General features: G+C 40.1%; 1 protein-coding gene across 1 annotated transcript in view; it reads left to right on the forward strand.

Moving 5' to 3' along the window:
• The window catches only part of LOC124610567 (UDP-N-acetylglucosamine--peptide N-acetylglucosaminyltransferase 110 kDa subunit), a 144,482-nt gene that overhangs the window by 21,677 nt on the left and 96,210 nt on the right, over positions 1 to 26,595 (forward strand). Inside the window, exon 4 of the mRNA XM_047140168.1 lies at positions 10,601 to 10,844. Coding sequence (XP_046996124.1) covers positions 10,601 to 10,844 — 244 coding nt within the window. The remainder of the gene's footprint in view (positions 1 to 10,600; positions 10,845 to 26,595) is intronic.

A 26,595-nucleotide genomic window follows, 5' to 3' on the forward strand; every position in this document is an offset into this window, starting at 1 on the left:
AGCTTATTGGGCAGCTACCTTCCTCATTTTTACTACTCAGTGACTTTAATGTGTATCATCCCCTTTGGGGTTCTCGCAGGACCTGTCAGAGAGGTTCCCTCTTGGCTGACCTTAACCAACTTAATCTCCTCTGCCTTAACACTGGAGCACCCACTTTCCTTTCCGACTCCTTGCACACCTATTCCCATTTGGACCTATCCTTTTGCACTGCCCAGCTTGCCCATCGTCATGAATGGTCCATTCTTTCTGACACCTACTTGAGCGACCATTTTCCATGTGCTCTCCGTTTGCTGACTCCTACCCCATCCACGTGCAGGCCCAAATGGCAGCTTACTAAGGCTGACTGGCGGCCTTCGAATAGTTAGATTCCCCAGTTGTGATAACCAGGTGGACTATATCACCAACGTTATCCTTACTGCTGTAGAATATTCCATTCCTCGCACTTCCTCTTTACCACGTAGTGTCCCAGTCCCTTGGTAGACTGAAGCATGCTGCGATGCAATTCACGCACGGAGACGTGCTCTTCACCTTTTTAACTGTCATCCTACAATGGCAAATTGCATTCATTATTAACAGATGCATGCAAAGTGTCGTCACGTTCTTCGGAATAGCAAACGAGCTAGTTGGATTTTATTCACAAGTTCTTTTAACAGTTCCACCCCTTCCTCTGTCGTGTGGGCCAACCTCTGATGGCTCTCTGGGACCAAGATCCATTTCCGGCTTCACAGTAGCAGATGTTATCATGGACCCTATTGATATTTCAAACACCTTGGGGCCACCAGTTTGCGGAAGTTTTGAGCTCTTTCCCACTATCACCCTCCTTCTGCCGTTGGAAGTGAGCAAAGGTGGCTCGGCCGATACCCTTGTCTTCTCTGAATCGTGAGTGCTACAATGCCACCTTTACTATGATGGAGCTTTATCATGGTCTCAGTTCATCCCGCTCCCCCACCCCAGGTCTGGACGCCATCCACATTCAGATGTTGCAGCACCTTTCTCTTGCCGGCAAGCACTTTCTCCTTACCATGTAAAACCGCATCTGGGCAGAGGCACACTTGCCAGATGCTGGCATGAAGCCACCACCATACCCATACCTAAGCCTGGTAAGGATAAAAACCTACCTTCTAGCTACCGCCCCATCTCTCGTACCAGCTGCGTTTGCAAGGTGATAGAATGTATGATTCATGCCCAGCTGGTATGGTGGCTCGAGTCTCGCAATTTACGGACGAATGCACAGTGTTGATTTTGAGCATGGTGTTCTGCAGTTGACCATCGCATTACATTGTCCACCCATTTCATGATGGTTTTCTGTGGAAATCCCAGACTGTGGCTGTGTTTTTCGATTTGGAGAAGGCCTACGACACCTGCTGGAGAACTGGTAACCTCCGTACTCTTTACACGTGGGGCATCCGTGGCCACCTGCCCTGTTTCCTTCAGGCATTTATACAAGATTGAGTTTTCAAGGTGCGTATGAGTTCTGCGTTGTTGGACACCTTTATCCAGGAAAACAATGTGCCTCAGGGTTCCGTCCTGAGCGTCGTCCTCTTTGCTATCGCCATTAACCCTATCGTGGCCTGTCATCCACCAGGCATCCCAGGCTCCCTTTTTGTTGATGATTTTGCCATCTATTGCAGTTCTCCATGGACCTGTTTCACTGAGTGGCGTCTCCAACGATGTCTTGATTGTCTTTACTCTGAAGCATCAACAATGGCTTTCACTTTTCCACTGACAAAACCGTCTGTATGAATTTCTGGTGATGCAAGTGGTTTCTCCCACCATCTTTACATCTTGGACCTGTTGCCCTTCCATTGAAACTATGAAATTACTGGGGCTCGTGCTCTATAGGAAACACTCTTGGTCCTCCCATGTATCTTATGTGGCAGCCCGTTGTACGCGGTACCTTAATGTCCCATGTGTCCTCAATGGTACTTCCTGGAGTGCTGATCACACCACTGTCCTTAGTTTGTACCAGTCACTTGCTCATTTGAAACTCGACTATGGGTGCTTTGTTTATGCATCTGCACACCCACCCTCTTATGCCGTCTCAACACTATTTGCCATTGTGGCATCCGTTTGGCTGCAGGCGCCTTTTACACCAGCCCGGCTGAGAGTATGTATGCTGAAGCTGCTGAACTATCCCTGTTCTACTACCATGACTTTCTCCTCGGCGGGTATGCATGCCACTTGTCTGCCATGCATGACCACCCGTCCTATGCGTCCTTCTTTTACGATTACTTTGATCATCAATATGAGGCTTGTCCTTCTTCTCTGTTACCTCCTGGAGGCTGCTTTTGGTACTTGATACGGCAGCTTAACTTCACATTATCTGCACCTTTCCCGGTGCGTGTGAACCCTTCACCATCTTGGCTTCATGAAGTGGCCCATGTTAATTTTGGCCTTCATTCGCTTCATAAGGATACTACTCCAGCCTCAGTCTATCGCCTTCAGTTTCACGACCTTTGCATGGAACTTCGTGATAGTACCTTTGTATACTCTGATGGCTCTCGGACTGACCGCAAGGTCGGGTGTTTCATCATCATTGGCACTCGTGTCTTTCAATATGGGCTTCCGGCACACTTCTTTATATTTACAGCTGAGCTCTTCGCCTTGTATCAGGCCATGGAGTACATCCGGCGACACAGCGTTTTCGATTGTGTCCTCTGCTCAGACTGACTCAGTGCCTTTCAAAGTCTGTCCACTTTACACCATCCATCCCTTAGTGCAGCAGGTCCACGAAAACAGTCAACTGCTCACTCTTGGCAGAGCCAGTGTGATGTATCTGTGGGTTCCTGGTCATGTCAGTCTGCCAGGAAACAAGGCTGCTGCCAAAGCTGCAGTCCTCCCTGCAATTACCTATATTCCCTCCGATGATCTCTGTGTTGCTTTTTGTCAGGAGGAGGTGTCCTTTTGGCATCACCAATGGTCCTCCTTTCACGGGCAAAAGCTCCGGCTTACTCAGCCTCTCCCAGTGGCTTGCATGACCACCTCTCGGCCCTCCTGTTGGGAGGAGGTTATTTTAGCTCGGCTGTGTATTGGGCACTGGCTTTTCAGCAATCGTCATTTGCTAATTGGCACTACCCCACCAGTTTGTATACATTGCACTCAAGTTTTAACTGTCTGCCACTTCCAGATAAAATGTCCACTTTTTAGCCTTTTAAGTTCACGTTTGGTTTTGCCATCAGAGTTGTTGGCCATTGTAGCAAATGATGCGCGGACTGTCGACCGCGTCTTACTTTTTATCCGCCAAAGCAGTATAGCAAAGGCCATTTAATTTTTAGTTTTGGACCTCTGTTTCTGTATGGTGTCTTTTTTTAGCCCTTTTTCGATGTGCCTGTTTTTAGCTTTCTTCTATTATATCAATTGGGACTGACATATAGTCATGTTTTAACTCCTCTCTGTCCTCGTCTTCTATAGTTTTGACTTGGGCACATATGACCCCAGTTGTTTTTGCGCCCTAAAGCAAAACAAAACCGAACCAAAATAATTGGATCCTTCTGTTGCCCATTTTTCTTATATGTAGGTTCCCCAGTTGTACCGTAATAATCAGTGAAGATGTTAATCATGCAACAATTGCTTGGCAAAATTACAGTTTTGTTACTGGTGGGTGTAACTAAATGCTTTCTCTGAAAACTACCTACAACAGTGTGTTAGGAATCCCACTCATGATGAAAATATATTGGATCTGATGGCAACAAAACAAGGCAGGAGCATGTAGACGAACTCTGGCTCAAATTTAAGAATAAATAGTTGACCATGCACTGGATAGGTGCATACCTGCATACCCAGTAGAACAATTCATAATGGTAGGGAATCTCCATGGTCTACAGTCCCTGTAAAGAAACTTCTAAAGAAACAGATTACTGCATAACAAGTGTAAAACAAAGTGTAGGGCTATAGATATGGAGGTGTTGAATGAAAGATGTTTGGCTGTCAAGAGAACAGTGCACAATATCTTCTGAGACCACCGTAGCAGAATATTGTCAAGTGAACTTTCACAGAACCCAAAGAAATTTTGGTCATATGTTAAGGCTGTTTGTGACATCGAAGCTAGTGTCCAGTCCCTAGTGAAAAAGACAGTAACAGAAATTTGTGTCCCAAATAGCTTCAGGGCTCGGGCTTGAGAAATTGAGCCCCCACTCATATATGATAAATGTAATACTATCTGTTAATACTACAGTGAGGAAAACTGTCATAAGACAGCAGAAAAAAAGTTACAACAAAAATTTCATAATTTTTAGTAGTCAATCATTACTTGCAATATGAACTGTTCTGAAAAATCCTTATCAGTGTGGTGGTGTTTTTGAAACTCTGTTACTCCTTTCAACTTATTCTTTCACTAGTTTAAAATTCTATCAGAGGCAAACATAAATATGAGGGTTGGAACTTAAATAGTGGCAACTACTTATTCACAACTGATACAAGAGTCACATGTTTGCACCTGTGACTGCCCTTCAAAGTAGTGATCATCGTTGTGTAGAACCTGTTGCCAGCGATGTGGAACGTGTAATATACCGTTACCAGAGCCTGTTCTGTTGATGGTGCAAACGGGGCGGTCTACTGCCTGTTGAATCTCTGGAACAGTTCTGAAGCGAATGCCACGAAGTGATTCCTTCATCTTCAGAAACAAATCAGTCACTATGACTTAAGTCCCGGAAGTATGATGGATGGTACAGTACTTCCCAGTCCCATCGACCGAACAGAGCAGCCACAGCTTGCGCTGTATGTGCCAGTGCATTGTCGTGCAAAATGATGGTTGGGTTGTGCAGAAAGTGTCGCCGCTCCTTTCGCAAAGCTGGTCACAGGTGATGCTCCAAAAACGAACAGTAATACTGTGCATTGATAGTCTGCCATGGAGGAATGTAATGCATTAGGATAACACAGTTGTACACGAGAAGCACCGTAACTTTACACTGCTCCATTCACATCATCAACATAACAGGCTCTGTTACCAGTATACCATGCCTTACACATCACTGGGAACAGGGTCTACACAATGCTAGTGACTACTTTGAAGGACAGTAGCAGGTGCAAACATGTAACTCTTTTGTATTGGTTAAGAGTAAATAGTTGCCACTATTTAAGTTCCAACCCTTGTATATGTGAAACACATTTTCTGACAGTAGATAAAAGGGGTGTTTCTGAAACTTATAAAAACCAAACCTTTTGGGTTTTTGCAAGATTGTTTTCACAACAATGTTGTGTTCCTTACCAAAGTAAAGCACAGCTCCAGAGATAAAGTGATGCCATAGTCAATTTTGTAACTTTAATAGTTTGATTCTTCTCGTATTCACTTTTATGTTGGTATCTTGAACATCTTGGCGACCCACCTTCTTTTTATGGAGAACACGACCTTTTTCATAAATGGCGTATGCCAAGCCCGAATAGTTGGCCAGGACAGTGGTTGCCTTTCATACCATGTTCGAAAGTTTCATTGCTCGTGGCTATCGATTTTTGTCTTTATGAACCAGGCCACATACTGATCTTTCTTCTTTGGTATCTTCATTTTATCATGTTTTAAAACTCAATTTTGCATAAGAATTGCATCACCTAGAAAACTAAAAAAAAGAAAAGAAAAGAAAAAGCTTAAAGTTGATTTGCCCCAGGTTGAAATTATCTAATCATATGTTGAAAAACATTTGTTAATATCTCGTATAGTTTGTTATTAAAATCTTAAGTTGTAAAGATAATTTACAGAATGCCTGTACATCCACTGTGCCCCACTCAGCTGCTCAGAGATTTCCTATTTTAGTCTGTGTTTTTTGTCATTCATACTGGGAAACGCCTCAGAAGTAATCTTGATCGTATATAATGGGCTAAACTACTCAGTGTTACTTGTGGCATTCTCCATTTTCTACCTTAGTTTAGGATTGTCAGACGTGGTGTTGTGGAGAAAAAGAAGAGAGATAAACAGCAACAAACAGTGAGGTGAGGTGGGTTGTACAGAAAACATGAAATGAAATGACCGTGTATAAGAATTCCTTGGTGGAAGATGTAACCATTACTGAAATTAGTGTTTTGTTTCTATTAAACTACTATATACAGTATTGTGCATGTTGTAAAAAGGTTCGTCCCGTCTATTTCTGCTGATGATTAACACAACTCTTGATTCTATGCTTCTTATTTGCAAGGACTTTATAGAGATCACAGTTTTTGCATTGGCATTGGTTGGCACTGGTACTCTCTTGTTGTTGTTGTTGTTGCCGGCCGGTGTGGCCGTGCGGTTCTAGGCGCTTCAGTTTGGAACCGCGTGACCGCTACAGTCGCAGCTTCGAATCCTGCCTCGGGCATGGATGTGTGTGATGTCCTTAGGTTAGTTAGGTTTAAGTAGTTCTAAGTTCTAGGGGACTGATGACCACAGATGTTAAGTCCCATAGTGCACTGCAGCTCTTTATGTCTGAAATCTGTTTTGCCTATAAAGTTTTAAAATTAGATACAAGAAATTTGATGAAAATTACTGCCTGAACTAAAAATGTATTTTGTGACTTGCTTTTGAAGTTGTTAGCTGAAAAGAAATGTTGGTGTACAAGGTGATAAGTCATTAGATTATGGCATCTGTGTGGGTAATTAATAATCAGTGAAATTTTTGGTGTAACACTGCAGAACAAAAATTGAGAAAGTTGATTGTACACTTACAAATTAGAATTACAGGTGCCACTGTATTACACGACAGCATTCACATTAGCAATAGTACATAATAGCTGTATATAACATGCCTGTTTTGTAAAATGTAATTTTTGTAAAACAGAGGATGCAAAAACATTTAACTACATCCAGTTATTATCTGTAGTTGAGATAATTTAGTTGGTGTAATTCATCAGCTAGAGGTGTGTGTGTGTGTGTGTGTGTGTTTCCGAAGGCTTCGTTGGTTGACAGCTCACTTTGAGTTCGTTTGTTTGTGCCTATCTGTGAGTAGCAACTGTCCTTTTTTTAATATTGTTACGTTCCAGCCTGGATTTTCCAGTGTTTGATTTGGAATCATAAGTCACATTTTTGTGTTTCATTTTGAGAAGCATATAGCAACAAAAGTGGAGGACAGATGGTCTGTATAAAAGCTACACATCACAAAACTCTCAGCAGTGTGCATGAGCAATGATACTGTTGAAGTAATTCCTTGCTACATCACCATCTACTCCTTGTCTACTTTCCCATTCACCTCCATCTCATTACACTCAAAATTTGATCTTTGATGCCAATGTGATCTACAGTATTTGTTTCCGTACCTCACCCAGAATTCCAACACCTTACTTTTCCATTGCTCACTAAGTAACCCACAATTTTCAAGTGGTTTTTACATTAAAAGTTTGTGTTTCATTGCCATAAGTAAAAACTAGTAACACACACAGACTGTAAACTTCAGGTGCTTCGGCAACTTCATTTTGTAACACTGTTTAATCCACCAAAGGCTCTCCTCTCTCTCCTGCTGCACTCCCCTCCTGTGCCACCCCTACACCTCACACACCAAGAAAAAGAATTGTTGTTTCAACTTCCCAAATCAGCTGCATTTTTTACTTTTCCTTTTGGTGAACTCCTTGAATATTAGTTGAGCTGATTTCAGACCTACTTCCAAACATGCTCTATTCAGTTATTCCATTCATTGTTGACTGTTACTTGCTCTAAAGACAAAGAGGATAATGTTGTCAGTAAAATTAAGGTAGTCCAAGTGCATTACAAGTACACATTCCTTCTTGGTTCAGCAATTGAGTAGACAATGTTGCTCTATAGCAACACTAATTTCCAATAGCCATTTTATGAGCAATAAATCTGCTGCATTTTAATAATTGCCCTGTTGAGCTGCTGGATGGCACGTTTTTTTTTCCTTACTATGTCTGTAAACGGTCCAGTGCAGGTTCTTATCAATATAAATATCCAAAAATCATTGAATATTCTGTTTAACTTGTTGAGTTTTCCCTTGTGTATGATTTGTAACAGTGCAGTCAGGCATAGTGCAGTAAGAATTGCTGTTTCCAGAGAAATGTTTTAAAGTTCCTTCATTAGGCTTGATTGTACTATTTTCATCTTCAACAAGGATTACTATTTCAGCCTGGATGTATGATGGCAGAATCTTTGTGTGATAAGAATGGATCCAGTATCATTCTTCGTGGAATGCCTGAATTGACTATTCTCCACTCCGAGTATACTGTATTGTTATGTAGTTTCCTGTGGTTTTTTTAATGTAATGATGCATTCTTTTTGTGAAACAGAATTAAAATTATGGGGGTGATTATAGTTACAAAGGTCAGGAGTTTGATCCCTGCAAGTCCCAGAATTTTTACACATCACTCATTTCATTCACTACTGACAATTTTTTTTGGTGTGAAAAAATTTGTTACAACATAGTTTGACAAGTTCTAAAAATAGCAGTGGAAAATGTTTTTGTCTTTTAGTAATAGTATAACCTTATCCTTGAATTGATAAATGGCATCTTCTATAGAGATTGTTTCTAAATCCAGATTGAAACTGCCTTCTTTACGAATAGATTTATCATCCATGCATACATAATCTTTGCAAGTATCTTCAAAGAGGTGGTGAACAGTAAGATTTGTTGGTAGTCTTAATGTTACTATGCCTGCTCACCATACATCAGTCAGGCATCCGGCAGAATGATTGATAATTGTCTTTGAGTTTGGTATTTAATGTTACATATGGCAACTGGAACATTTGTGTTTGGACCTTAGAACAACTTTGCAATCTGAAGACACTCCACAAACTAAACCACAACACAATAAATGTGTAATAATACAGCCGAGGTGGTTTCCATAGTAAGTATTACTGTATATTACCACACGTACAGCATATTTCAGCCTATCTGGAAATATACCATCTGATAGTGATGTTTTGCGTCCATGCGTGCGGGCAAGTACACTCGCGCGTACTGCTGAATAGCTGCGGATATATGAAGATTATTATTTTAGCGATTTACGCAAGATGATATCAATCGTGTTGCAGTTGCTTTTGGGAGGGTTAATTACACACATAAATTATTTGGCAGAGCATTGAGTAATTAGAATTTGGCTGTATGTGTGGGGGATTGCGTCTTGTATGTGTTTTCTTGGTTTATGTCTTGAACTGTCCACATTACTCTCTCTTGTTACATTCAGGAAATGACCATAAAATGTGTTTGTTACCTGTCCACTATTGCTTACTATTTGGTCATGTTCTTAAAAATGTAAATCTTTACATTCCTCAAATGATTTTGCTGTTTGTCGTTTAACTGTTTGTCATATAGATTCAATTTTACTATCTGAATTATAGATTTAAGGTGTTACACAAATTAATTATCTATGTTAAGACAGCACAAATTGTACTTTAAGTCATAAGAAATTAGTCTTCTGATCTCTTTGCTTGCCCTTAACAATTTCATATTTTTCCATGCACATGATGTTGGAATTCTTTTTGTAATACATGACTTTTGTGTTTTATTAATGTGTGTGCCTCTCTCTCTCTCTCTCTCTCTCTCTCTCTCTCTCTCTCTCTCTCTCTCTCTTCCCTCCCCCCCTCCCCCCCCCCCCCACTTTTAGCTAATGAATTTTACATCTGATGATGACAGTGAGGGGTAGGGGACACCGCACCAAGCGCACACTTCATGCTACAGATACTGTGGGTAAAGGAAAGAAAGAAAGAAAGAAAAGAGACCAAATTACATGGAAATATAAAATATAGGTCCAACTGTGAATGTGAAAGTTACAGAGAACTACAGTAAACAGGTTTGCTTGTTATGCAAAGAAGCAGCCAGCTATCTGTTACCTTAATTACTGCAGATTGTGCAAGATTAGATTTGTTATTGCATGAAGATGCAAGATTTTATATAAATTACTTACAGTTTCTTCCAGAAATGGCTATTGTTTATGAATGCATGATGTCTGTTCTTTCGGACATGTTTGAAAGAACAGATAGCATGCATTCATATACTTGATTGCCTCGATGACCAAGGAATCTACCAGCTTCATCGCAAATGCACATTTATGTCCGACCTCCTGCGGGTATCTGGAAATAAGTGAGTGTCTAGGACTTGGATGGGTAATGTGGAAGGTGGCACTGAGTAGGAATGTGGGTTGCCTGGGAGGCAAGACCAAGATAGTCCACCCAGTTGTGATAAACAGTGTACTCAGGGTGGGCAGTGGTTAACACAACTGAGTAGTAAGCAGGAGACAACAGGTTTGAACGCCAGTCCAGCACACATTTTTCATTCATCACCACAGGTTCTGCATCAAGTCTCTATGCAGCTGACATCAATAGCCTCTTTCCTTTCCTTTATCTCCCTCCTATTTACATAATATTATTGGGTTATTACATTTATTCTGCCGAACATGGTGGTCTTGTTAACTGAGAGTATATTCTGTGCTGAATTCTGTTATACAATGTGTAACAGCATATTATATGATGGGTGTCACAGAAAAAGCCCTTCAGATTTTACTACTAGTGGAATGTTTTTACAAATGTCTATCACTTATTTAGTTTTAATAAATTGGAAGAAGATCGTATGATATGATACAAAATATTGTATCATAACATGTAGCTTCTTCGTTTAAAAATTCTTGTAACATTTTTAATTGACACTGCTGTGATAGAATTCCCAGAATAATCTGTCTTCACATTTTCACAGATCAGCCCACTTCAGTACCTTGGCTATTAAACAGAATCCATTATTGGCCGAGGCATACAGCAATCTGGGCAATGTGTACAAAGAGCGTGGTCAGTTGCAAGAAGCTCTGGAGAATTACAGACATGCTGTTCGTCTTAAACCAGATTTTATTGATGGTTACATTAATTTGGCAGCTGCCCTTGTGGCGGCAGGTGACATGGAACAAGCAGTACAAGCATATGTTACTGCCCTCCAGTACAATCCAGTAAGTAATGCCATTAAACATTTTTTTTACTGTCAGCCATTTCATGTATATTTGAAATGTTTACCTGTCATGAATACTGTGGAATGTGAAAATTCAAAACTAGTGTAGGGTGCTGATGAGACAGTGCAACAAGAAACAGTTGCAGAACAGATTAGAGGAAAGGATACGTTTACAAAAACTGACTTCACATCAGGCCGTGGTAGAGAGACAACAAATTCTAAGTACATTGAATCGGCATACTGCTGATTAGGATGTAATGTGGTATAAAGTAAGCCCCCCATACCCCACCCACAAAAAAATCATTTATGAATGATTTTTGCACTCCCAATTATAAACTTGAAAGAAATCTTATTGGTCTGCATGTAACTTTTCTGCAGTATAATTCACTGCTGCAACCTCCAAGCTCTCTAGACAGTAACCAAACCAGATGGCTGTAATTACTCTGTTTGGTTTGTGTTGCTTGGCATTAATTAAAATGAGTAGAACCATCAGGTGGATTATAAATTATTCATTCATTGTCTAGCTTTGAGTGCTTGTTACACTCTCACAGAAATGGAAAGTATATTCTGTGAATGATAACTAAGTGGTGAAACTAAAGAAAGTTTATCAGCCTAGTGTGGTGTGCCTGAAGGAACAATCTGGGGAAGGATGAAGATGAGAATAAACTTAGTTTTGTGAACACAATTGCAAGTGATGTCGGAATGGACAGAGAAAGGGCTAAACTAGGAAAAGACAGTGCACTTGATGAATGCCTTTATAGATGACTTTTAATAAAGAGAAGTGAAGGTGTCACTTTCCAGGCCAGTTAATGTCATAGCTGAAAATTTTCACTTTGATTTACATGGCAAACAAAGATTTTATAGCTTCCGACATTTGGTTTTCATTATGGAAATTGAATACGCCAAACGACCATTGACATAGAAGCAATGTCTTGCATCAGTGAATCTGCTTCAGTTTCATGAAATTTTACACTAAGTACTGGTAGACGAACATTTAACTGGCTGTCAGGTTTATAATTGTGATGACGTGCCACTTATCACCAGTTGCTTCCAAATGGAGTTCTCAGGGGGAGGGGGAGGAAGTAGGAAGTCAAACGGGTTTGAAAATGAACAAACGTAGAATACCCCTCCTCTTTGCCACGAATAAATCTGGCGGACATAAGCTGAAAGCTCTTTGTATAGGTAAAGATAAAAGTGCAAGATGTTTCCTGCGTGTAAACGTGTCATCACAATTCACTTACAGGCAGTCAAGTAATGTTTGGATGATGGGACATTTTCACCAGTTGGTTTCAAGGAGAGTTTGTTCTGTCAGTGAGGAAGCAATGACAGTTTCTTAAGCTAAGAGAAGCAACTCTACTAATCCTTGATCACTATCTGGCTCATCCACCTTCTGAGGCATTGCATTCAGAAGATGGAAAAAGAAAAACACTGTTTTTGCCAAAGAAACATGATGGCATTAACTCAGCTGCTAGATCAGGGCATCATATGAGCATTTAAGGCTCATTACTGCCATGAACTGCTCACTTCAACAGTAATCAGAGGAGGAAATGGGGACATTCTTAAGTGTGTTACATATTCAGTAGGCCCGCTGTGGCAACACATATTTCCAGCCACTACTCACAGTTGCTAAAGAAGTGTTCCATTGAAGAAAATGCAACGAATACACACTGAAGCCCCATGGATTTCAACAGCAGTGACATCCAGTCTGCATGTGATGTTCTGCAGTGCAGTATCGAACTTAGACTTTGAACCATTGGGTGGTTGTCGACAATGAAGAAGTGATTTCGGAGATCTTAGATGACAAGGACATTACAATGCTGTTTGAAACGAGAGTAGTGAAGCAGTCAAGGATGAGGATGATCGAACTTAAGAAGAAAGTATAGATGTTGATATCACTACACATAGAAATATTGCACAACATAAAGTAACTGATTACTTGGATGGAGGGACAAAGTGAACCATACCATATTGAGCAGTTGCACCTGACAAGCATACAAAAAGCTATGCACTGACAGTAGTGCATTGAATGATCTGCCAAAGAAAGCTGGCTGCTTTAAAGCCACAGAATAATGATGTACTGTAGCTTGCAGGCAGTTTTGTAAATTATTCTACTGCATTTAAACTCAAACTCTTCTTGTTTGGTAAGCTTCTGAAATGTTTTATTCGTAATGTTTTCTGTATTGCCTTCAGAGTTCGCATAATCTCCTCAAACGTTAGAGAAAAGCATCACCACATCGGTCACCTTAAACTGTTTAGTGCCTGTTAGAATGGTAAGGCTCCCGGTTCTCTTCTTGTCTACAGCTGATAGGTATTCCTGGAAACGAATGGTTAATCTTGTTATTGTTAAAGAGGTCAGCACTGTGACATTATTGGATTTCCCACAAAATTCATCTAAAACACTTGTACACACATTACTGACATAATACTGTACACCAATGAAAATTTGTTGCTCTTGGGATTATAACACAGTTACCAGGCAGTGAACTGCATTATAATACAGATTTCATGTGGCCTGTATCTGTTAACATTGATGCCTTCATTTGTTGGCTGTAACACCTGAGATGCTATCATGCGGTGTCTGATAAAGTAAATACTATGCATGTCCTATTTACAGAGGTTATTTTCAGATGTAAAACAGTTTGATCATACTATAGGATAAAAAAACCACTCACTCTGTCATTTGCGTCTCACCACTCCCGACTGCCTTGATCCTGTCATTTTTTTCTCTTTGGCTGCACAAAAACACAGTTTTTTGTACTGTTACTGGTCACATTGATAATTTAATAAGCAAGCCTGTGTTCGTACTGTATAAATACAAACATGTTTAAATCAGCCAGAAACAGTTGTATTAGAACTTTCACAAATTTTGTTGAATTAACAAAACTTATTGTTAGCAAGTTTTCTTATAGTCTCCATTTTTTAATTTTACTGTGTCATCTGAAATAAAGTAAATGTATTTTGTCAATGACAGAAGGTCTAAGATTCGCTTTTCAGTGTGCAAATTGTTACCTATTTACTCATTGACCTTGAAGATGAATGGAAACTTAGCCAGATTACAGCGAATTTCTAATTAATAATGTACAGACTGCAAGTTTTACAATATGGAACCTGCTGCTCTTGAATCTGAAAGATTAACCCCCATCCTTTATTTTTTAGAAATTCTTTTCATATATTTGGACACTAGCATTGAGTGTGTGATGATTTGCACAGATGCAAACAGTTGATAATATTTAAAGTGAATGTGATATCTGAAGTGCAGAATACCTCTCATAACAACCCAATGGGAAACTATGTGGATGTTAAATGAACAAAAATACAATCATCAGAGAACATATCCTCATGAGTTGTTTTTGATCCCCAAATTTTGCACTTTGGTGGAAACTGTCTCCTTATGCCCCGAGGAACTGAGAGTAAATAATTAGTAAGCTGTCAGTGGAAAATAGCTACAGATTGATAGCACTATACTTCAGTGAATAAAGTAATTTCAAGAAAAGTTGCTACTTACCTTATAGCAGAGATGCTGAGTCACAAATAGGCACAACAAAGACTGTCACAAATAAGCTTTCGACCAATAAGGCTTTTGTTGAAAACACACACACACACACACACACACACACACACACACACACACCTGTGGTCTGTGGCAGCTGTTGAGTGTGGTTTCAACTGCCAGAGACTGTGTGTGTGTGTGTGTGTGTGTGTGTGTGTGTGTGTGTGTGTGTGTGTTCTGTTTTGTTTTCAACAAAGCCCTTGTTGGCTGAAAGCTTATTTGGGACAGTCTTTTTTGTTGCGCATCTCTGCTATATGGAAAATAGAGGATGGAATGTAACAATATTACGAAAAGGGAGGTTGATACTCATCATTCTCTAATAATTTCACTGAGTATAGTAAAAGACAGACCTGAATTGTTACAGAAATGCAGTAACTTTTTAGAGTTCATACATGCCGCTTGCAGTTGACCTACTGTGGAAAACTGGTAATCACTGTTCAGTGGTAATATGATACACATACATCAGGATCATCCTAATTTTTCAATTTCCTAAGAGTTCAACCCCCCTTCCCCAGTTTTCTCCGCTCAGCAAAATACAGATCTGTGCAAAATTAAGCTCAAAACTGCAAAATAAGTTGTGAATAAGAAGTACTGAAATTTTCACTCCAAATTCTTCAGATAATTCCTGTTTTATTGAATCTATATGCAATCACTTGAACACACTAGTAATGGATTTTGTTTGTTTTCTGTTAACTTAATGAACTTTGCTAGAGTATGTGATTTGCTGTTGCGAAGACATGAGAAAATGCATAATATTTAAAGTGCAAACCGTTCTACCAGATTGTTACTTGCATTGTTATTATTAGACTTACACTATTACCACTTCGTAAATTTCATTAGTAAAAATTTATATATCTATAGTGTTACATACTTGGTTTATTTACTTCATAAACAGCAGTCATGTTGTCTTTCATTGATTGGTTTTAAATAGTTGTTTCAAACCATTTGTGTGGCTGTTGCACAGGACTTCAGTGATGGGCTCGCCCTAGATCTAGCTTATTCTGATAGTTTATCACAAACACCAAGAACTCATTTTTACATCTTGTTGACAGCACTTGCATTCAGATCATTAGGGCCAAAACTGCCTTCTTAAGTTTTAAGGATTTTCTTTTACACTTAGTCATAAAGCTTACACAAATAGAAGTGCAATATTGATCACTCAAAAAGCACTTGTTTTTAGGCGAAAAGATTACAATTCTTGTTGGAAGAAACGATCGTGCCTTTGAAAAATTACTCAATCTCTCTTGTGCTCTTTGTGCAAATGGTGAATGTTTCATTGACAAGCTTGTTCTGGTCCTTTGGAACAGTGGAAAAAGAGATTAAAACTTTTCATGACAATAAGGCTAAGTGGCCTTTAGTGATGTAGATAAAAAAAAATTGAATCACAATGAAGATTGAAAATTCTGTTTCAATACAATGGAAAGGTGCTCTCAACATTCACTGGCATTCAAAGGTTTAATAGATACAAGAAGTAACTTTCCATGGCAAGGGGCCATTGCTGGGAGTCCCTAGAATTGTGATATCTTAAGACAGAGAGCAAGCAAAGGCCATTTCACATATAGTAGGGAAATGGAGTGTAACTGACTAAATTCAAAAGCTTCATTCTAATACTACAGACAGCAACACAGGTGAGGAAATGGTTCCTGTACAGATGTAAAGAAAAAAAAAATTCATCCACTTCAAAGTTCATGGAATTTTTGAAATACATTCATTGAATTGTTAATTCTTTCAGCATCAGCTGTATTCAGCAGCTATACTGTCCATACAGCTGATGCTAAAAGAATTCACAATTCAGTTAATATATTTTGAAAAATATTTGGATGGCTGTAGGATTGTCAAGTAAAATAGGTGTCCTTGGATTTCTTGAATACAGCCTTTCCACTCTGAACCAACACCAAAACAAGAGTACTTTCTCTGGTTACTGGCAGGTTACTTATACCAGGAACGTACGTCAGTGTAAGTGGGTGGCAAAGCGTTTTCACATTGAATACGTACCTATCTCAAGATCAATAATTGATATAAAATTCAGTTAACTTGAGGAGAACGGCTCTTTAAAAATATATGTATATTTCTTGTTCGAATGTACATACAAGCCTGACTTCTCATCAGAAACAATTAAAGCACCATATTGTGCTTTCATATTCGTGGGTCATCTGATTGTCATAATACTGCTGTGCCTATCACTTAGGTTGCTATGAAGAGATTTTTCAAACTGCACCTTGTGTGTAGTTCTTCAATCTGACTCTATCCTTAATTGATGATAATCAGAGTGTACATGCTGTGGGCAACTGGGAAATCTGGGATAAACCCAGGAATTTTTTGTCCAGGAAAAAACTCGGAAAAACCCAGGAATGTTAAGAATTCTGGGAATTCATAATTGTTTTAGTCTTTAGTTAATTTTTTTTGTAATGTTGACTGGTAAGAACAGCAAAATGTGTCAAAGACTTTAGTACGAAGTCTAAGGAATACTTCACAAAAGCAAACTGCTACTGATAAGCATTACATCACAACTGTTTACATAAAGTTCATTCTGAGCAGTTGCCAGCAGGCTGATGTGCATATGCAGTTCAGTTGTGTAGGAGCAGTGCCTTCTCCCACTTCTGGCTGCTGAAAATGTGACTGCATCAGTAGCAAGAAGCAGTCATGCTACACAGAAAAAATTTTCTGGTGTGGCCAGTTTGCCAGATTCATGCATCCGCAGAGCATTCTGGGTTTTAGTGGGGAGGGGAATAGTGACCCATGTTTATGTTTAGTGATTTTGCTGTTTCCTGATGTCCTGTTTCTTCTTTGCTTAAAGTTCACATGTCAAATAAAAGCAAAACAGATTTCTGTAGCCGGGAGCTATCAACTGTGAATTAAAATATATTCACATAATTATGGGAGGCTGTTATTAGCTTAAATTTTCTATTTTATTTTCACATTTTTGGCAGTCAAGCATTAATTGCCTTGCACAAATGAAGTTATTTTTGTCGGTTTGCTAAATAAATGTGGATTTTATTAATCTTTTCTGCAGATGCTGTCAGTTTATAAGAAATGAAGTGTTTACATCCCACAGTAGTGGTCAGTTTAAACTGTTCGCTGAATTTAGATGCACATTTTCATCTTCTAGAACTTAGGGCATTATGCCATAATAAAGAATCAAACATAGGGCACTACAGTACTGGTACACCAAGAAAAGTTATATCCTGAAAACTGCACTGAGAAGCTTAATATCAGGTTGGGGCCTACTTCATTGTCAATCAGGACATACGAATTTGTTCTTTAAGCCGAATTATGCATTCCTATGTTCTTGTAGTATCCTTTGATATCGTATTTCTCGTATGACGTCATGTAAGTTCTCTTAATGCTGCATGTGTACGAACATACGGGTTTCCTACATCATCGTAGCTGCCCACGTGCAGTAACACTTGTTCACTTGTTTTCTGGTGCTATCTGGCAGTTGCTGAAACGAACACATGTCTACACCCAGAGTTCACGGGAAAATATTGCAAATGGTTCTTCAAAAAGCGTTATTATGTTCAAAGGAAATTTTCTGTTAAACAAGATGAACTATGTTATGTGTGAGAATTTGCAGTGAATTTCTTAAATTACAGGGCGTTTGACTCTCATTTAAAAAGTAACACTTTCAGGACCGGCTACTTTGAATAATTTCGAGCCCAAAAGACCAGACATTGTCGTCGTTTAAAATTTTACTGGCACATTTGTGTGGTGTATCTTAAAGTGTAACACACATTAAAAAGACAAATAATATATATGAAGGCTTAGCTATTCTTGTAGCTACACTATGTACATCAATTTAAACCATTTACTTTCCCTGTTTGTGCATTCGTGCTGCTGAATAGTGATGTTGCTATTGGCTGACTACATCACGTGTCCCATGCTCTGAATATCTGCTGTCATTGGCTGATGACATCACGTGACATGAGCTATGACTGGCATACAATAGTGCATTGCAATCTCTATTTTAGTGCTTTGGAAACTAATGTGCTGTGTTTGGTAGAATTCAGATTTATACTTCCGTAATATGAAAGTATGGAGTGCATCGTAATATGAAAATATGCAGTGTACATGTTGTTGCACATCAAAGATCTTTCCAAAACGTGCTGGGAAGTTCTCGCTGGTGTATGGAACCTTTACCATTCAAAGGATTGATGTTTTTACAGTTGGAACAAATGTATTTTTACCTGGTAAATTTTTTGTCCATGTATACACCCTGATATTCCAGCAGTGATTAAGGCAAATATGGCGCAAGTTATGCTCTAAGCAGACAAAGCTGAACAAGAGGTTGAAGAAGATAAATCACCTGAAAGGGTACAATATGCATTAAAGAGGTTTTTCTTCCTCCAGACATCACATTTCCATCTTTTGTTACTCTTAGTGCCTGTAATTTTTTCAGGAGATTCTCTGTTACCAACTTTCTTGAAGAAGCCCTTTCAGCACGAATGAATGCTCCTGCTCACAAAAGCGAAATTAAAAATATATTGGATAATATTTCTTTGCAGAAAGAGAATTCATTCTTCAAAGTTTACAATAAAGTTCTAAAAAAGGTTTAGAGTTAGAAACAGTTTATTAAACATATCAATGCTGGTGAGGGTAACAAATACCTAACTAAGGCCAAAGCCATTCTTAGGGAGAAATAATGATCAGTATGTCTTTGCTCAAATCATGTATATTTGTTGAGTAATATTGGGAAATATTATTTGGAAAATTTGGGTGGAGAATGTTTAAAAGGTCGTGCTGTGTCTTTGATGTTTCTGTAAATTTGTATGAGAATAAAAAATAAATGGCAGAGATAGGAAAGAGAGTATCAGTTTTGAAGAGAAATAATTGATGCATTTACTGTTTTCCTACTTGTATTTGTTTTGGTGTCACGTAGCCGTGGTCCAGTTGGGCAGAATTTTTTGTGAATTATTTTTTTTACTCTGGTAGGATTAAGGATAGAAAGCAACATTTTACCTTTCAGAATGTTAGCTATAGCTATGGGCCACCTTAATGCACACATATAAAATGGAATTACAATCAAATCCAAAGAAACCAAATGAGTTTGTGTGATATTCCATCTTATGTATGTATGTATGTATAAATATAATGGAAGGAAACATTCCACGTGGGAAAAATTATATATAAAAACAAAGATGAGGTGACTTACCGAACAAAAGCGCTGGCAGGTCGATGGACACACAAACAAACACAAACATACACACAAAATTCAAGCTTTCGCAACAAACTGTTGCCTCATCAGGAAAGAGGGAAGGAGAGGGGAAGACGAAAGGAAGTGGGTTTTAAGGGAGAGGGTAAGGAGTCATTCCAATCCCGGGAGCGGAAAGACTTACCTTAGGGGGAAAAAAGGACAGGTATACACTCGCACACACGCACATATCCATCCACACATACAGACACAAGCAGACATATTTAAAGACCAAAAATATGTCTGCTTGTGTCTGTATGTGTGGATGGATATGTGCGTGTGTGCGAGTGTATACCTGTCCTTTTTTCCCCCTAAGGTAAGTCTTTCCGCTCCCGGGATTGGAATGACTCCTTACCCTCTCCCTTAAAACCCACTTCCTTTCGTCTTCCCCTCTCCTTCCCTCTTTCCTGATGAGGCAACAGTTTGTTGCGAAAGCTTGAATTTTGTGTGTATGTATGTATGTATAAAGGTTGATGAGCTTTACAATTTTTATGACCCCACATTCTTTCATCCAGGTAAAAAGAAGATATCCTCCAACTGGTCCTTGACTGTTGTGAATACTCATTTTTAATTTCTTAGGATGTAATAAATAGTTCATGAAATTTTGGGCATGCAGCCATGTAAATACTACTTTTAAACTAATATTTTGGACGCATGTCATCCAGCCATCCTCAGAGCAAATTGCAAGACTGACAAGGTGCCAAGCACAGCCTTACATGCCCCACCGCAGTGGTAATGCGAGTGTGGGTCACAGATGCTATTTGGCGGCAGAGAGGTGCTCTTAACATACGCACCACCTGTGCTGAAATCATTCAGATATTGATTCACTTATCAATGTATAATCAGTGGTGGCAACACCTGGTCGACTTTCCTGTAATTTAATTACACCAAGATCTGGAGTCCATGCCTTACCCAAATTAAAATCATTATCTCTGTTTATTAAGTTATCGGTTAATCTAATTTCTATTGCTTTCTTTAAAATAGGATCCCAAAAGGAAGAGGTGGAGGTTAAAATCTTCCGTCACTGTAGTTCATCAAATGTCCCATATCTATACAATGCTCTGCCACAGCTGACTTGTCTGGCTGTAGTAAGCATGTGTATCTTCAGTGTTCCATGCACCTCTCATGAATGGTGCATGTTGACTAACCTGTATCTGATTTATCACAATTTCTGCAATGTGTGTGATAAACGACTGTGTTACGAAGCAATAAATCATCTTTCACAGAACTGAGTAATACTGCAATTTTTACCAATGACCAGAAGATAGTCTTAACACCGTGGTTTTGAGAATACGGCTTGTCTTAGAGGAAAGAGTGCCCACATAAGATAAGAATGCTCTTGATCTGGAGATATTAGTTTTGTCTTCCAGATCACATACTTACTTTGTAGGATTCACATTGAATTCTCTCCAGATGTGTTGCTGGGATTATCCATTCGCTTTAAAAATTGTCTTAAGGTTTATGATGAGCTCCCCATACAAATTGTCATTCTCTTGGATATACAGTGTGCCCTATTTACTAAGGGCTTAAGGACACCTTTTATTTTTGAAGGATGATGGCAACTACTTTGATGTAAATGTAGATTCATACATGATGTCCCAATGCGCCTTCAACTTCACGACGAATGAAAACATCCAAAAAGAGGTGCAGCCATCTTTTGTATTTCCATAGCAAATTTAATACTAGATTGTTGAAATTTGGGTGCTCAAGAAATTGATGTAATTCTTGCTCCTTGTGAAGCCATACTACAAATATGTTGTCCATGCACCTCCAGAAGACCGTTGGTTCAAAATGTGTAATCCAGTGCCTTGCCCTCTTAAGTCTTCCACAAGTAATTTAGATACCAGGGGGAGAGGGCACTTCCCATAGCAACACCATCAGTCTGTTCATAAAATTCTCATTAACTTGAAAATAAAATGACAGGAATACATGCCCAAATAGGGATGTGATGTCTTTGTCTAAATGTTGGCCAATAAGAGACAAAGAATCCTTTGAAGGTATGAATCTATATTTACATGCCAGTAACTGCCATCTCCGTTTCACAAATGGGGGGGGGGGGGGGGGCGGCTCCTAAAGTCCTGAGTGCAAAGGGCAAACTGTGTATCCTATAATGACAATTTCCAAGATGATCTCAAACTCCTTCAGAGTGCTTCTAAAGTGAATGGGTATTCCCAGCAGCAAATTCACATAGGATTCAGTGTGAATCCTAGGATGCAAGTGCATGATCTGGAAGAAGAAAGTAATACATTCAGATAAAGAGCATTTTTGCAATATGTGGATGCTCTTTCCTTGCAGATAAGCCATGTTCTTGAGAATCATCCTGTTAAGATGATTTTGTGGCCACATAAACAATAATTATAGCCTTACTCGGTTCTGTAAAGGATGATTTATTGCTTTGTAAGATGGGTGTGTATCAGATGCATTGCGGAAATTGTGGTAAATCCTATATAGGTCAGACAACATGCACTGCTTACGAGAGGTAAACGGAAAAATAAAAAAAAAAGCTTACAACAACAGTCAGCCAGTTGTGACTGAGCATTGTATAGACACGGGATATTTGATGAACTACAGTGAACGGGAAGTTTTTACATCTACATCTTCCTTTTGGAATTATATTTTCAATGAAGCCTTTCAAATTTTATTAACCGATAACTTCATATAAATAGAGATAATGGTTTTAATTTGGATAAGCCTTGGAATCTGGCTCTTAATGTAATTAAATTGCAGAGTAGTCATGAAGGTGTTATCACCACTGAATATACTTCGATAAACAAGTCAATCGTCTGAACACTTCCACTTTAGTTCGCGAGCGCGCGCGCGCGCGCGCGTGTGTGTGTGTGTGTGTGTGTGTGTGTGTGTGTGTGTGTGTGTGTGTGTGTGTGTAAAAGTGTACCTCTCTGCCACAGACCAGCATCTGTCATCCACATGCGCAGTACCACTGCGGTGGAGCACACAAGGTTACTCTCAGCACCTAGCCATCAGTCTTGCGACTCACTCTCAAGATGTCTAGATGATAGGCGGCTGAAATATCAGTTGAAGAAGGGTATTTGCATGGCTGCATACCCAAAATTTAATGGATTATTACTAATATTATTTATACTTGACAGCAAATTATTCAGGCAGTAGAATGGTCCAGTATTGGGCAATCCACTCGGGTTCCTTCCAGAAATTTTCGTGAACAACTTAGAATTACAATATTTCAAAAGTAATGATGAAAAATCTACTCACTTAGCGGCGGCAGTGGCGCGCGCGCGCGCGCGCGCGCACACACACACACACACACACACACACACACACACACACACACACACAGACGACAGTTGTAATTAGCCAAGCATTCAGAGCCAGTGGCTCCTCCTTCAGGCTGAGGGATTGAGGGGGAAGTAAGAGGGGTGAAGGAAAAGGACTGGCGAGATCTAAGAAAAGGGGTTGATTTCAAGAGAGTCACCCAGAACTGTGGGTCAGGGCAGACATACTGCACAGGATGAGAAGGAAAGACTGTTAGGGGCTGCATTGGATGAGATTTGAAAACCTGATATCTTGAAGGTGGAAGACAGCATAATACTCAAGACAGGGATTACTGCGTAAACATCATCCACGAGTTAACTGCTGGTATATGACATAGGTTGTTTCACATGTCGTTCACCCTTTGATAATATATGTTTTGCCAGTTGCAGAACTTCTATAAGTGGTGGTAGGGGGTGCATAGTGCAAGTCCTGCAGCGGGGATGGTCACAGAGGTAGGAACCTTAGAGTAGGGAGATTGGTGCAAAAGGAGCGTAGGATCTGACAAGAATATTGCAGAGATTGGTACACCAACTAAAAGCTATTCTAGGTGTATTGGCAAAATCTCAAACAGAATGTATGCCAATTCAGGGCATGATTTTAGGAAGTTATGGCACTGTCAAAGTAGCTCATTAATACATTCCAGACCAGGATAATGCTGAGTCACCAGTGGTATGCTCTGAAGTTGTTCCCTGAAGGGATCAGCAGTACCAGGATTGGGTGTGTTGAACTAGGAAATCTGCTTTTGAACTAGGCTGGTGGGTTAATTCCGCACAGTGAAGGAATGACATCATAGGTTTGGAATTAGATGGGCACTGACAGAGGAAATGTTCAGCAGACAGACACACTGAATTTAGTGTGGTGGCATCAGCGGCTACAAGTAAGGTGTGTGATGGGAGTGGGATGTGCACAGACTTCAGACATCTTGGAGACAATTTGTATCTTTGATATAGGAGGGGGGGTCTTAGTACTACGAGTTGCGGATGCTGGTCAACTAAGGCAGATATTCGTTTGATTGGTGCTTTGCAGCCAGCAACTATAGGAGAGCTAGGATTATTGGTTTTGTAGATCTTAGGAAGAGGGTAAAAGGTGGGGGTGTGTGGTTTGGGTGGTGTGAGAAGTTCTATGGATTGAGGTGTTAATCCTTTTGAGGGGCCTGAGGTTTTAAGCATGGACTGCAGGTAAGTTTGAATCACAGGGGTTGTATTGATGGCAGACATTGTAGGTAGAGGTGTCAGACAGCTGTCATAGACCTTCACTAACATAATCCTTTCGGTGAATACTACAGTGTTAGATCCTTTGTCTGCTGTGAGGATAATGATAGAGCCATCAGCTTTTAGGGAATGTAGAGCCTGGAGTTGTGCAGAGGACAGTTACGGTCATGTTGTAGGGACCCGAGGAAGGTCTGTGAAACAATGCGGGATGTGAGGAATTCTTGGAAGGCTTGTACGGGATGATGTGAGGCACTGGTGGTGGATCAAGAGGGATCATCCTGTTGGAGGAACATCTGCAGCTGAGCAATATAGCAGAGGTTGAAGAAACCGCTTCACTTGTAAAGTTCTTTTATTATCACAAGACCGGTTTTGGACTCTTACAAGCCCATCTTTAGGTGTCGGAACGTGGCACTGTGGCCCCCGAGCGCCGCTTTGGACATGTGTTACTCCTTGTTCTGCACTCACAGGCAGTACACTGCGCCTAGTACACGTCCACTGTGGTGCTCGGGGGCCACAGCACCAAGTTAAGACACCTAAAGATGGGCTTATAAGAGCCCGAAACCGGTTGTGTGATGATAAAAGGACTTTACAACTGAAGTGGTATGTTCAACCTCTGGCATTTCCAATTGTTATTACATGTGAAGGAAAATAGGTCATTCACCAAAGCAACATGATCAAATGCAGGTGCAGGGCTGAAAGAGATACCCTTAGATAATACAGTTATTTCAGGAGGGGAGAGTGCTTTGGATAAGAGGTCGACACTGTACTGTTATGACACTGATTATGGGTTATTCTTGGTCTGGGTGGCAGTGGTGACAGCTGTGGGATGTTCAGGAGGTTGGCCAAGCTTGGTTTGTAGGAGAGAGGAGTGGCGGTTTATGGTGTGACTGTTTAGGGAGCCACAGAGGGACAGGAAGGGAAACACCACTGTTCATGTAGTTTAGGAGAAGTTGGGAAAGCTTTTTGAGATGAAGTCTGGTGTGTTGTCAAAGTTTGAATTTGGCTTGGCAGACGATACCATCCAAGGAAACATGAGGGACGGACAGACAGCTGCAGAACTTTGCAGGAGAAGTGAAGTCTGGTGGAGTGTAAATTGGCTGGTGAGGAATATAGTCACAGATTAGCCTGGTAGAAGCAAGAGATTGCTGTATTTGAAACTGTGAAAGAGCCTGGTGTAGAGTAGTATTACATCCAGAAATGGGGCCTTTCAATGTTAGGCCTTCGGAGTAACTCCAAGGGACAAGCAAGTTTCAAGAAACAGAATGAGAGACTAGTCTCGATAGTGCAAAAGCATGTTTTCGACAGTGGGTGTAATATGGGATGGGATTCATCATGGCAAGAGAGGATAGTTCGAAGAGTTAGAAATCATAGGATTGGCAAAGAAATAAACAAATAGATAAATAGATAAGCAGAGCATGTTAAAGATAGAAAAATGGAAGAAAAGAAAGGAAAAAATTTGGTTAAACCAGAGAAAATCCGCACAAAATTGTTAATAAGGGGTAATGAGTGGGCAACCTGGTGATACGAAAAAAATTATAGAAAAAGGAGGAGGGGAAAAATCGATTGGGAAAGTCGTGAAAGCAGACAAAATTTTAAACTTTGCAGCCTTCCAACATTGCTTCACAGCCCTTCCTCAGGTCCCTACAACATGACCCTAACCTGTCTTCTCCACAACTCTAGGCTCTACATTCCCTAAAAGCTGATGACTCCATCGTTATCCTCCCAGCAGTACTTGACTGAAAGGAGTATGTTAGTGAAGTTCTATGACAACTGTCTTGACACTTCTACATGTGTCTGTCATCAGAATCCCATCCCTGTGATTCAAACTGACCTACAGTCCATGCTTAAAACCTCAGGCCCCTCACAAGAACTAACACCTCAATTCATAGAACTTCTCACCCCACCCCACCCAAACCGTGCACCCCCACCTTTTACCTTCTTCCTAAGATGTACAAACCCAATAATCCTGGCTGTCCTATAGTTGCTGGCTTCAAAGCCCCTATCAAACGTATATCTGCCTTAGTAGATCAGCACGTGCAACTCACAGTACAAAGACTCACCTCCTATATCAAAGATACCATTTCCTAGATCGTCTGAAATTCCTTAGTCAGTGCCCACCTGATTCCAAACCTATGATATCATTTCTCAACACTTCCTTACAACTACTTCACCTTTGAGGGGCAGACATACAAACAGATCATGGGTATGGCCATGGAACCAGGATGGCTCCTTCCTATGCAAACCTTTTCATGGGTTGCTTGCAGGGGTTTCCCTGGGATCCATAAGTTTTCAGCCCCTGGTTTGGTTTAGATACATTGATGACATCTTTACAATATGGGCTCATGGTGAGGCTGACCTGTTGAAATTCCTGGAATCTCTGAATACCTTCTCCCAATTAAATTTCACATGGTCCTGTTCCCGGTTCAGTGCCACTTACCTTGATGTTGATCTCCTCTTCACCGAAGGCCAACAAACAACAGTACTTAACATTTTGACAGTTGTCATCCTTTCCATG

This window comes from Schistocerca americana, chromosome 1, assembly GCF_021461395.2.
Source record: "Schistocerca americana isolate TAMUIC-IGC-003095 chromosome 1, iqSchAmer2.1, whole genome shotgun sequence".
Classification (NCBI taxonomy): Eukaryota; Metazoa; Arthropoda; class Insecta; order Orthoptera; family Acrididae; genus Schistocerca; species Schistocerca americana.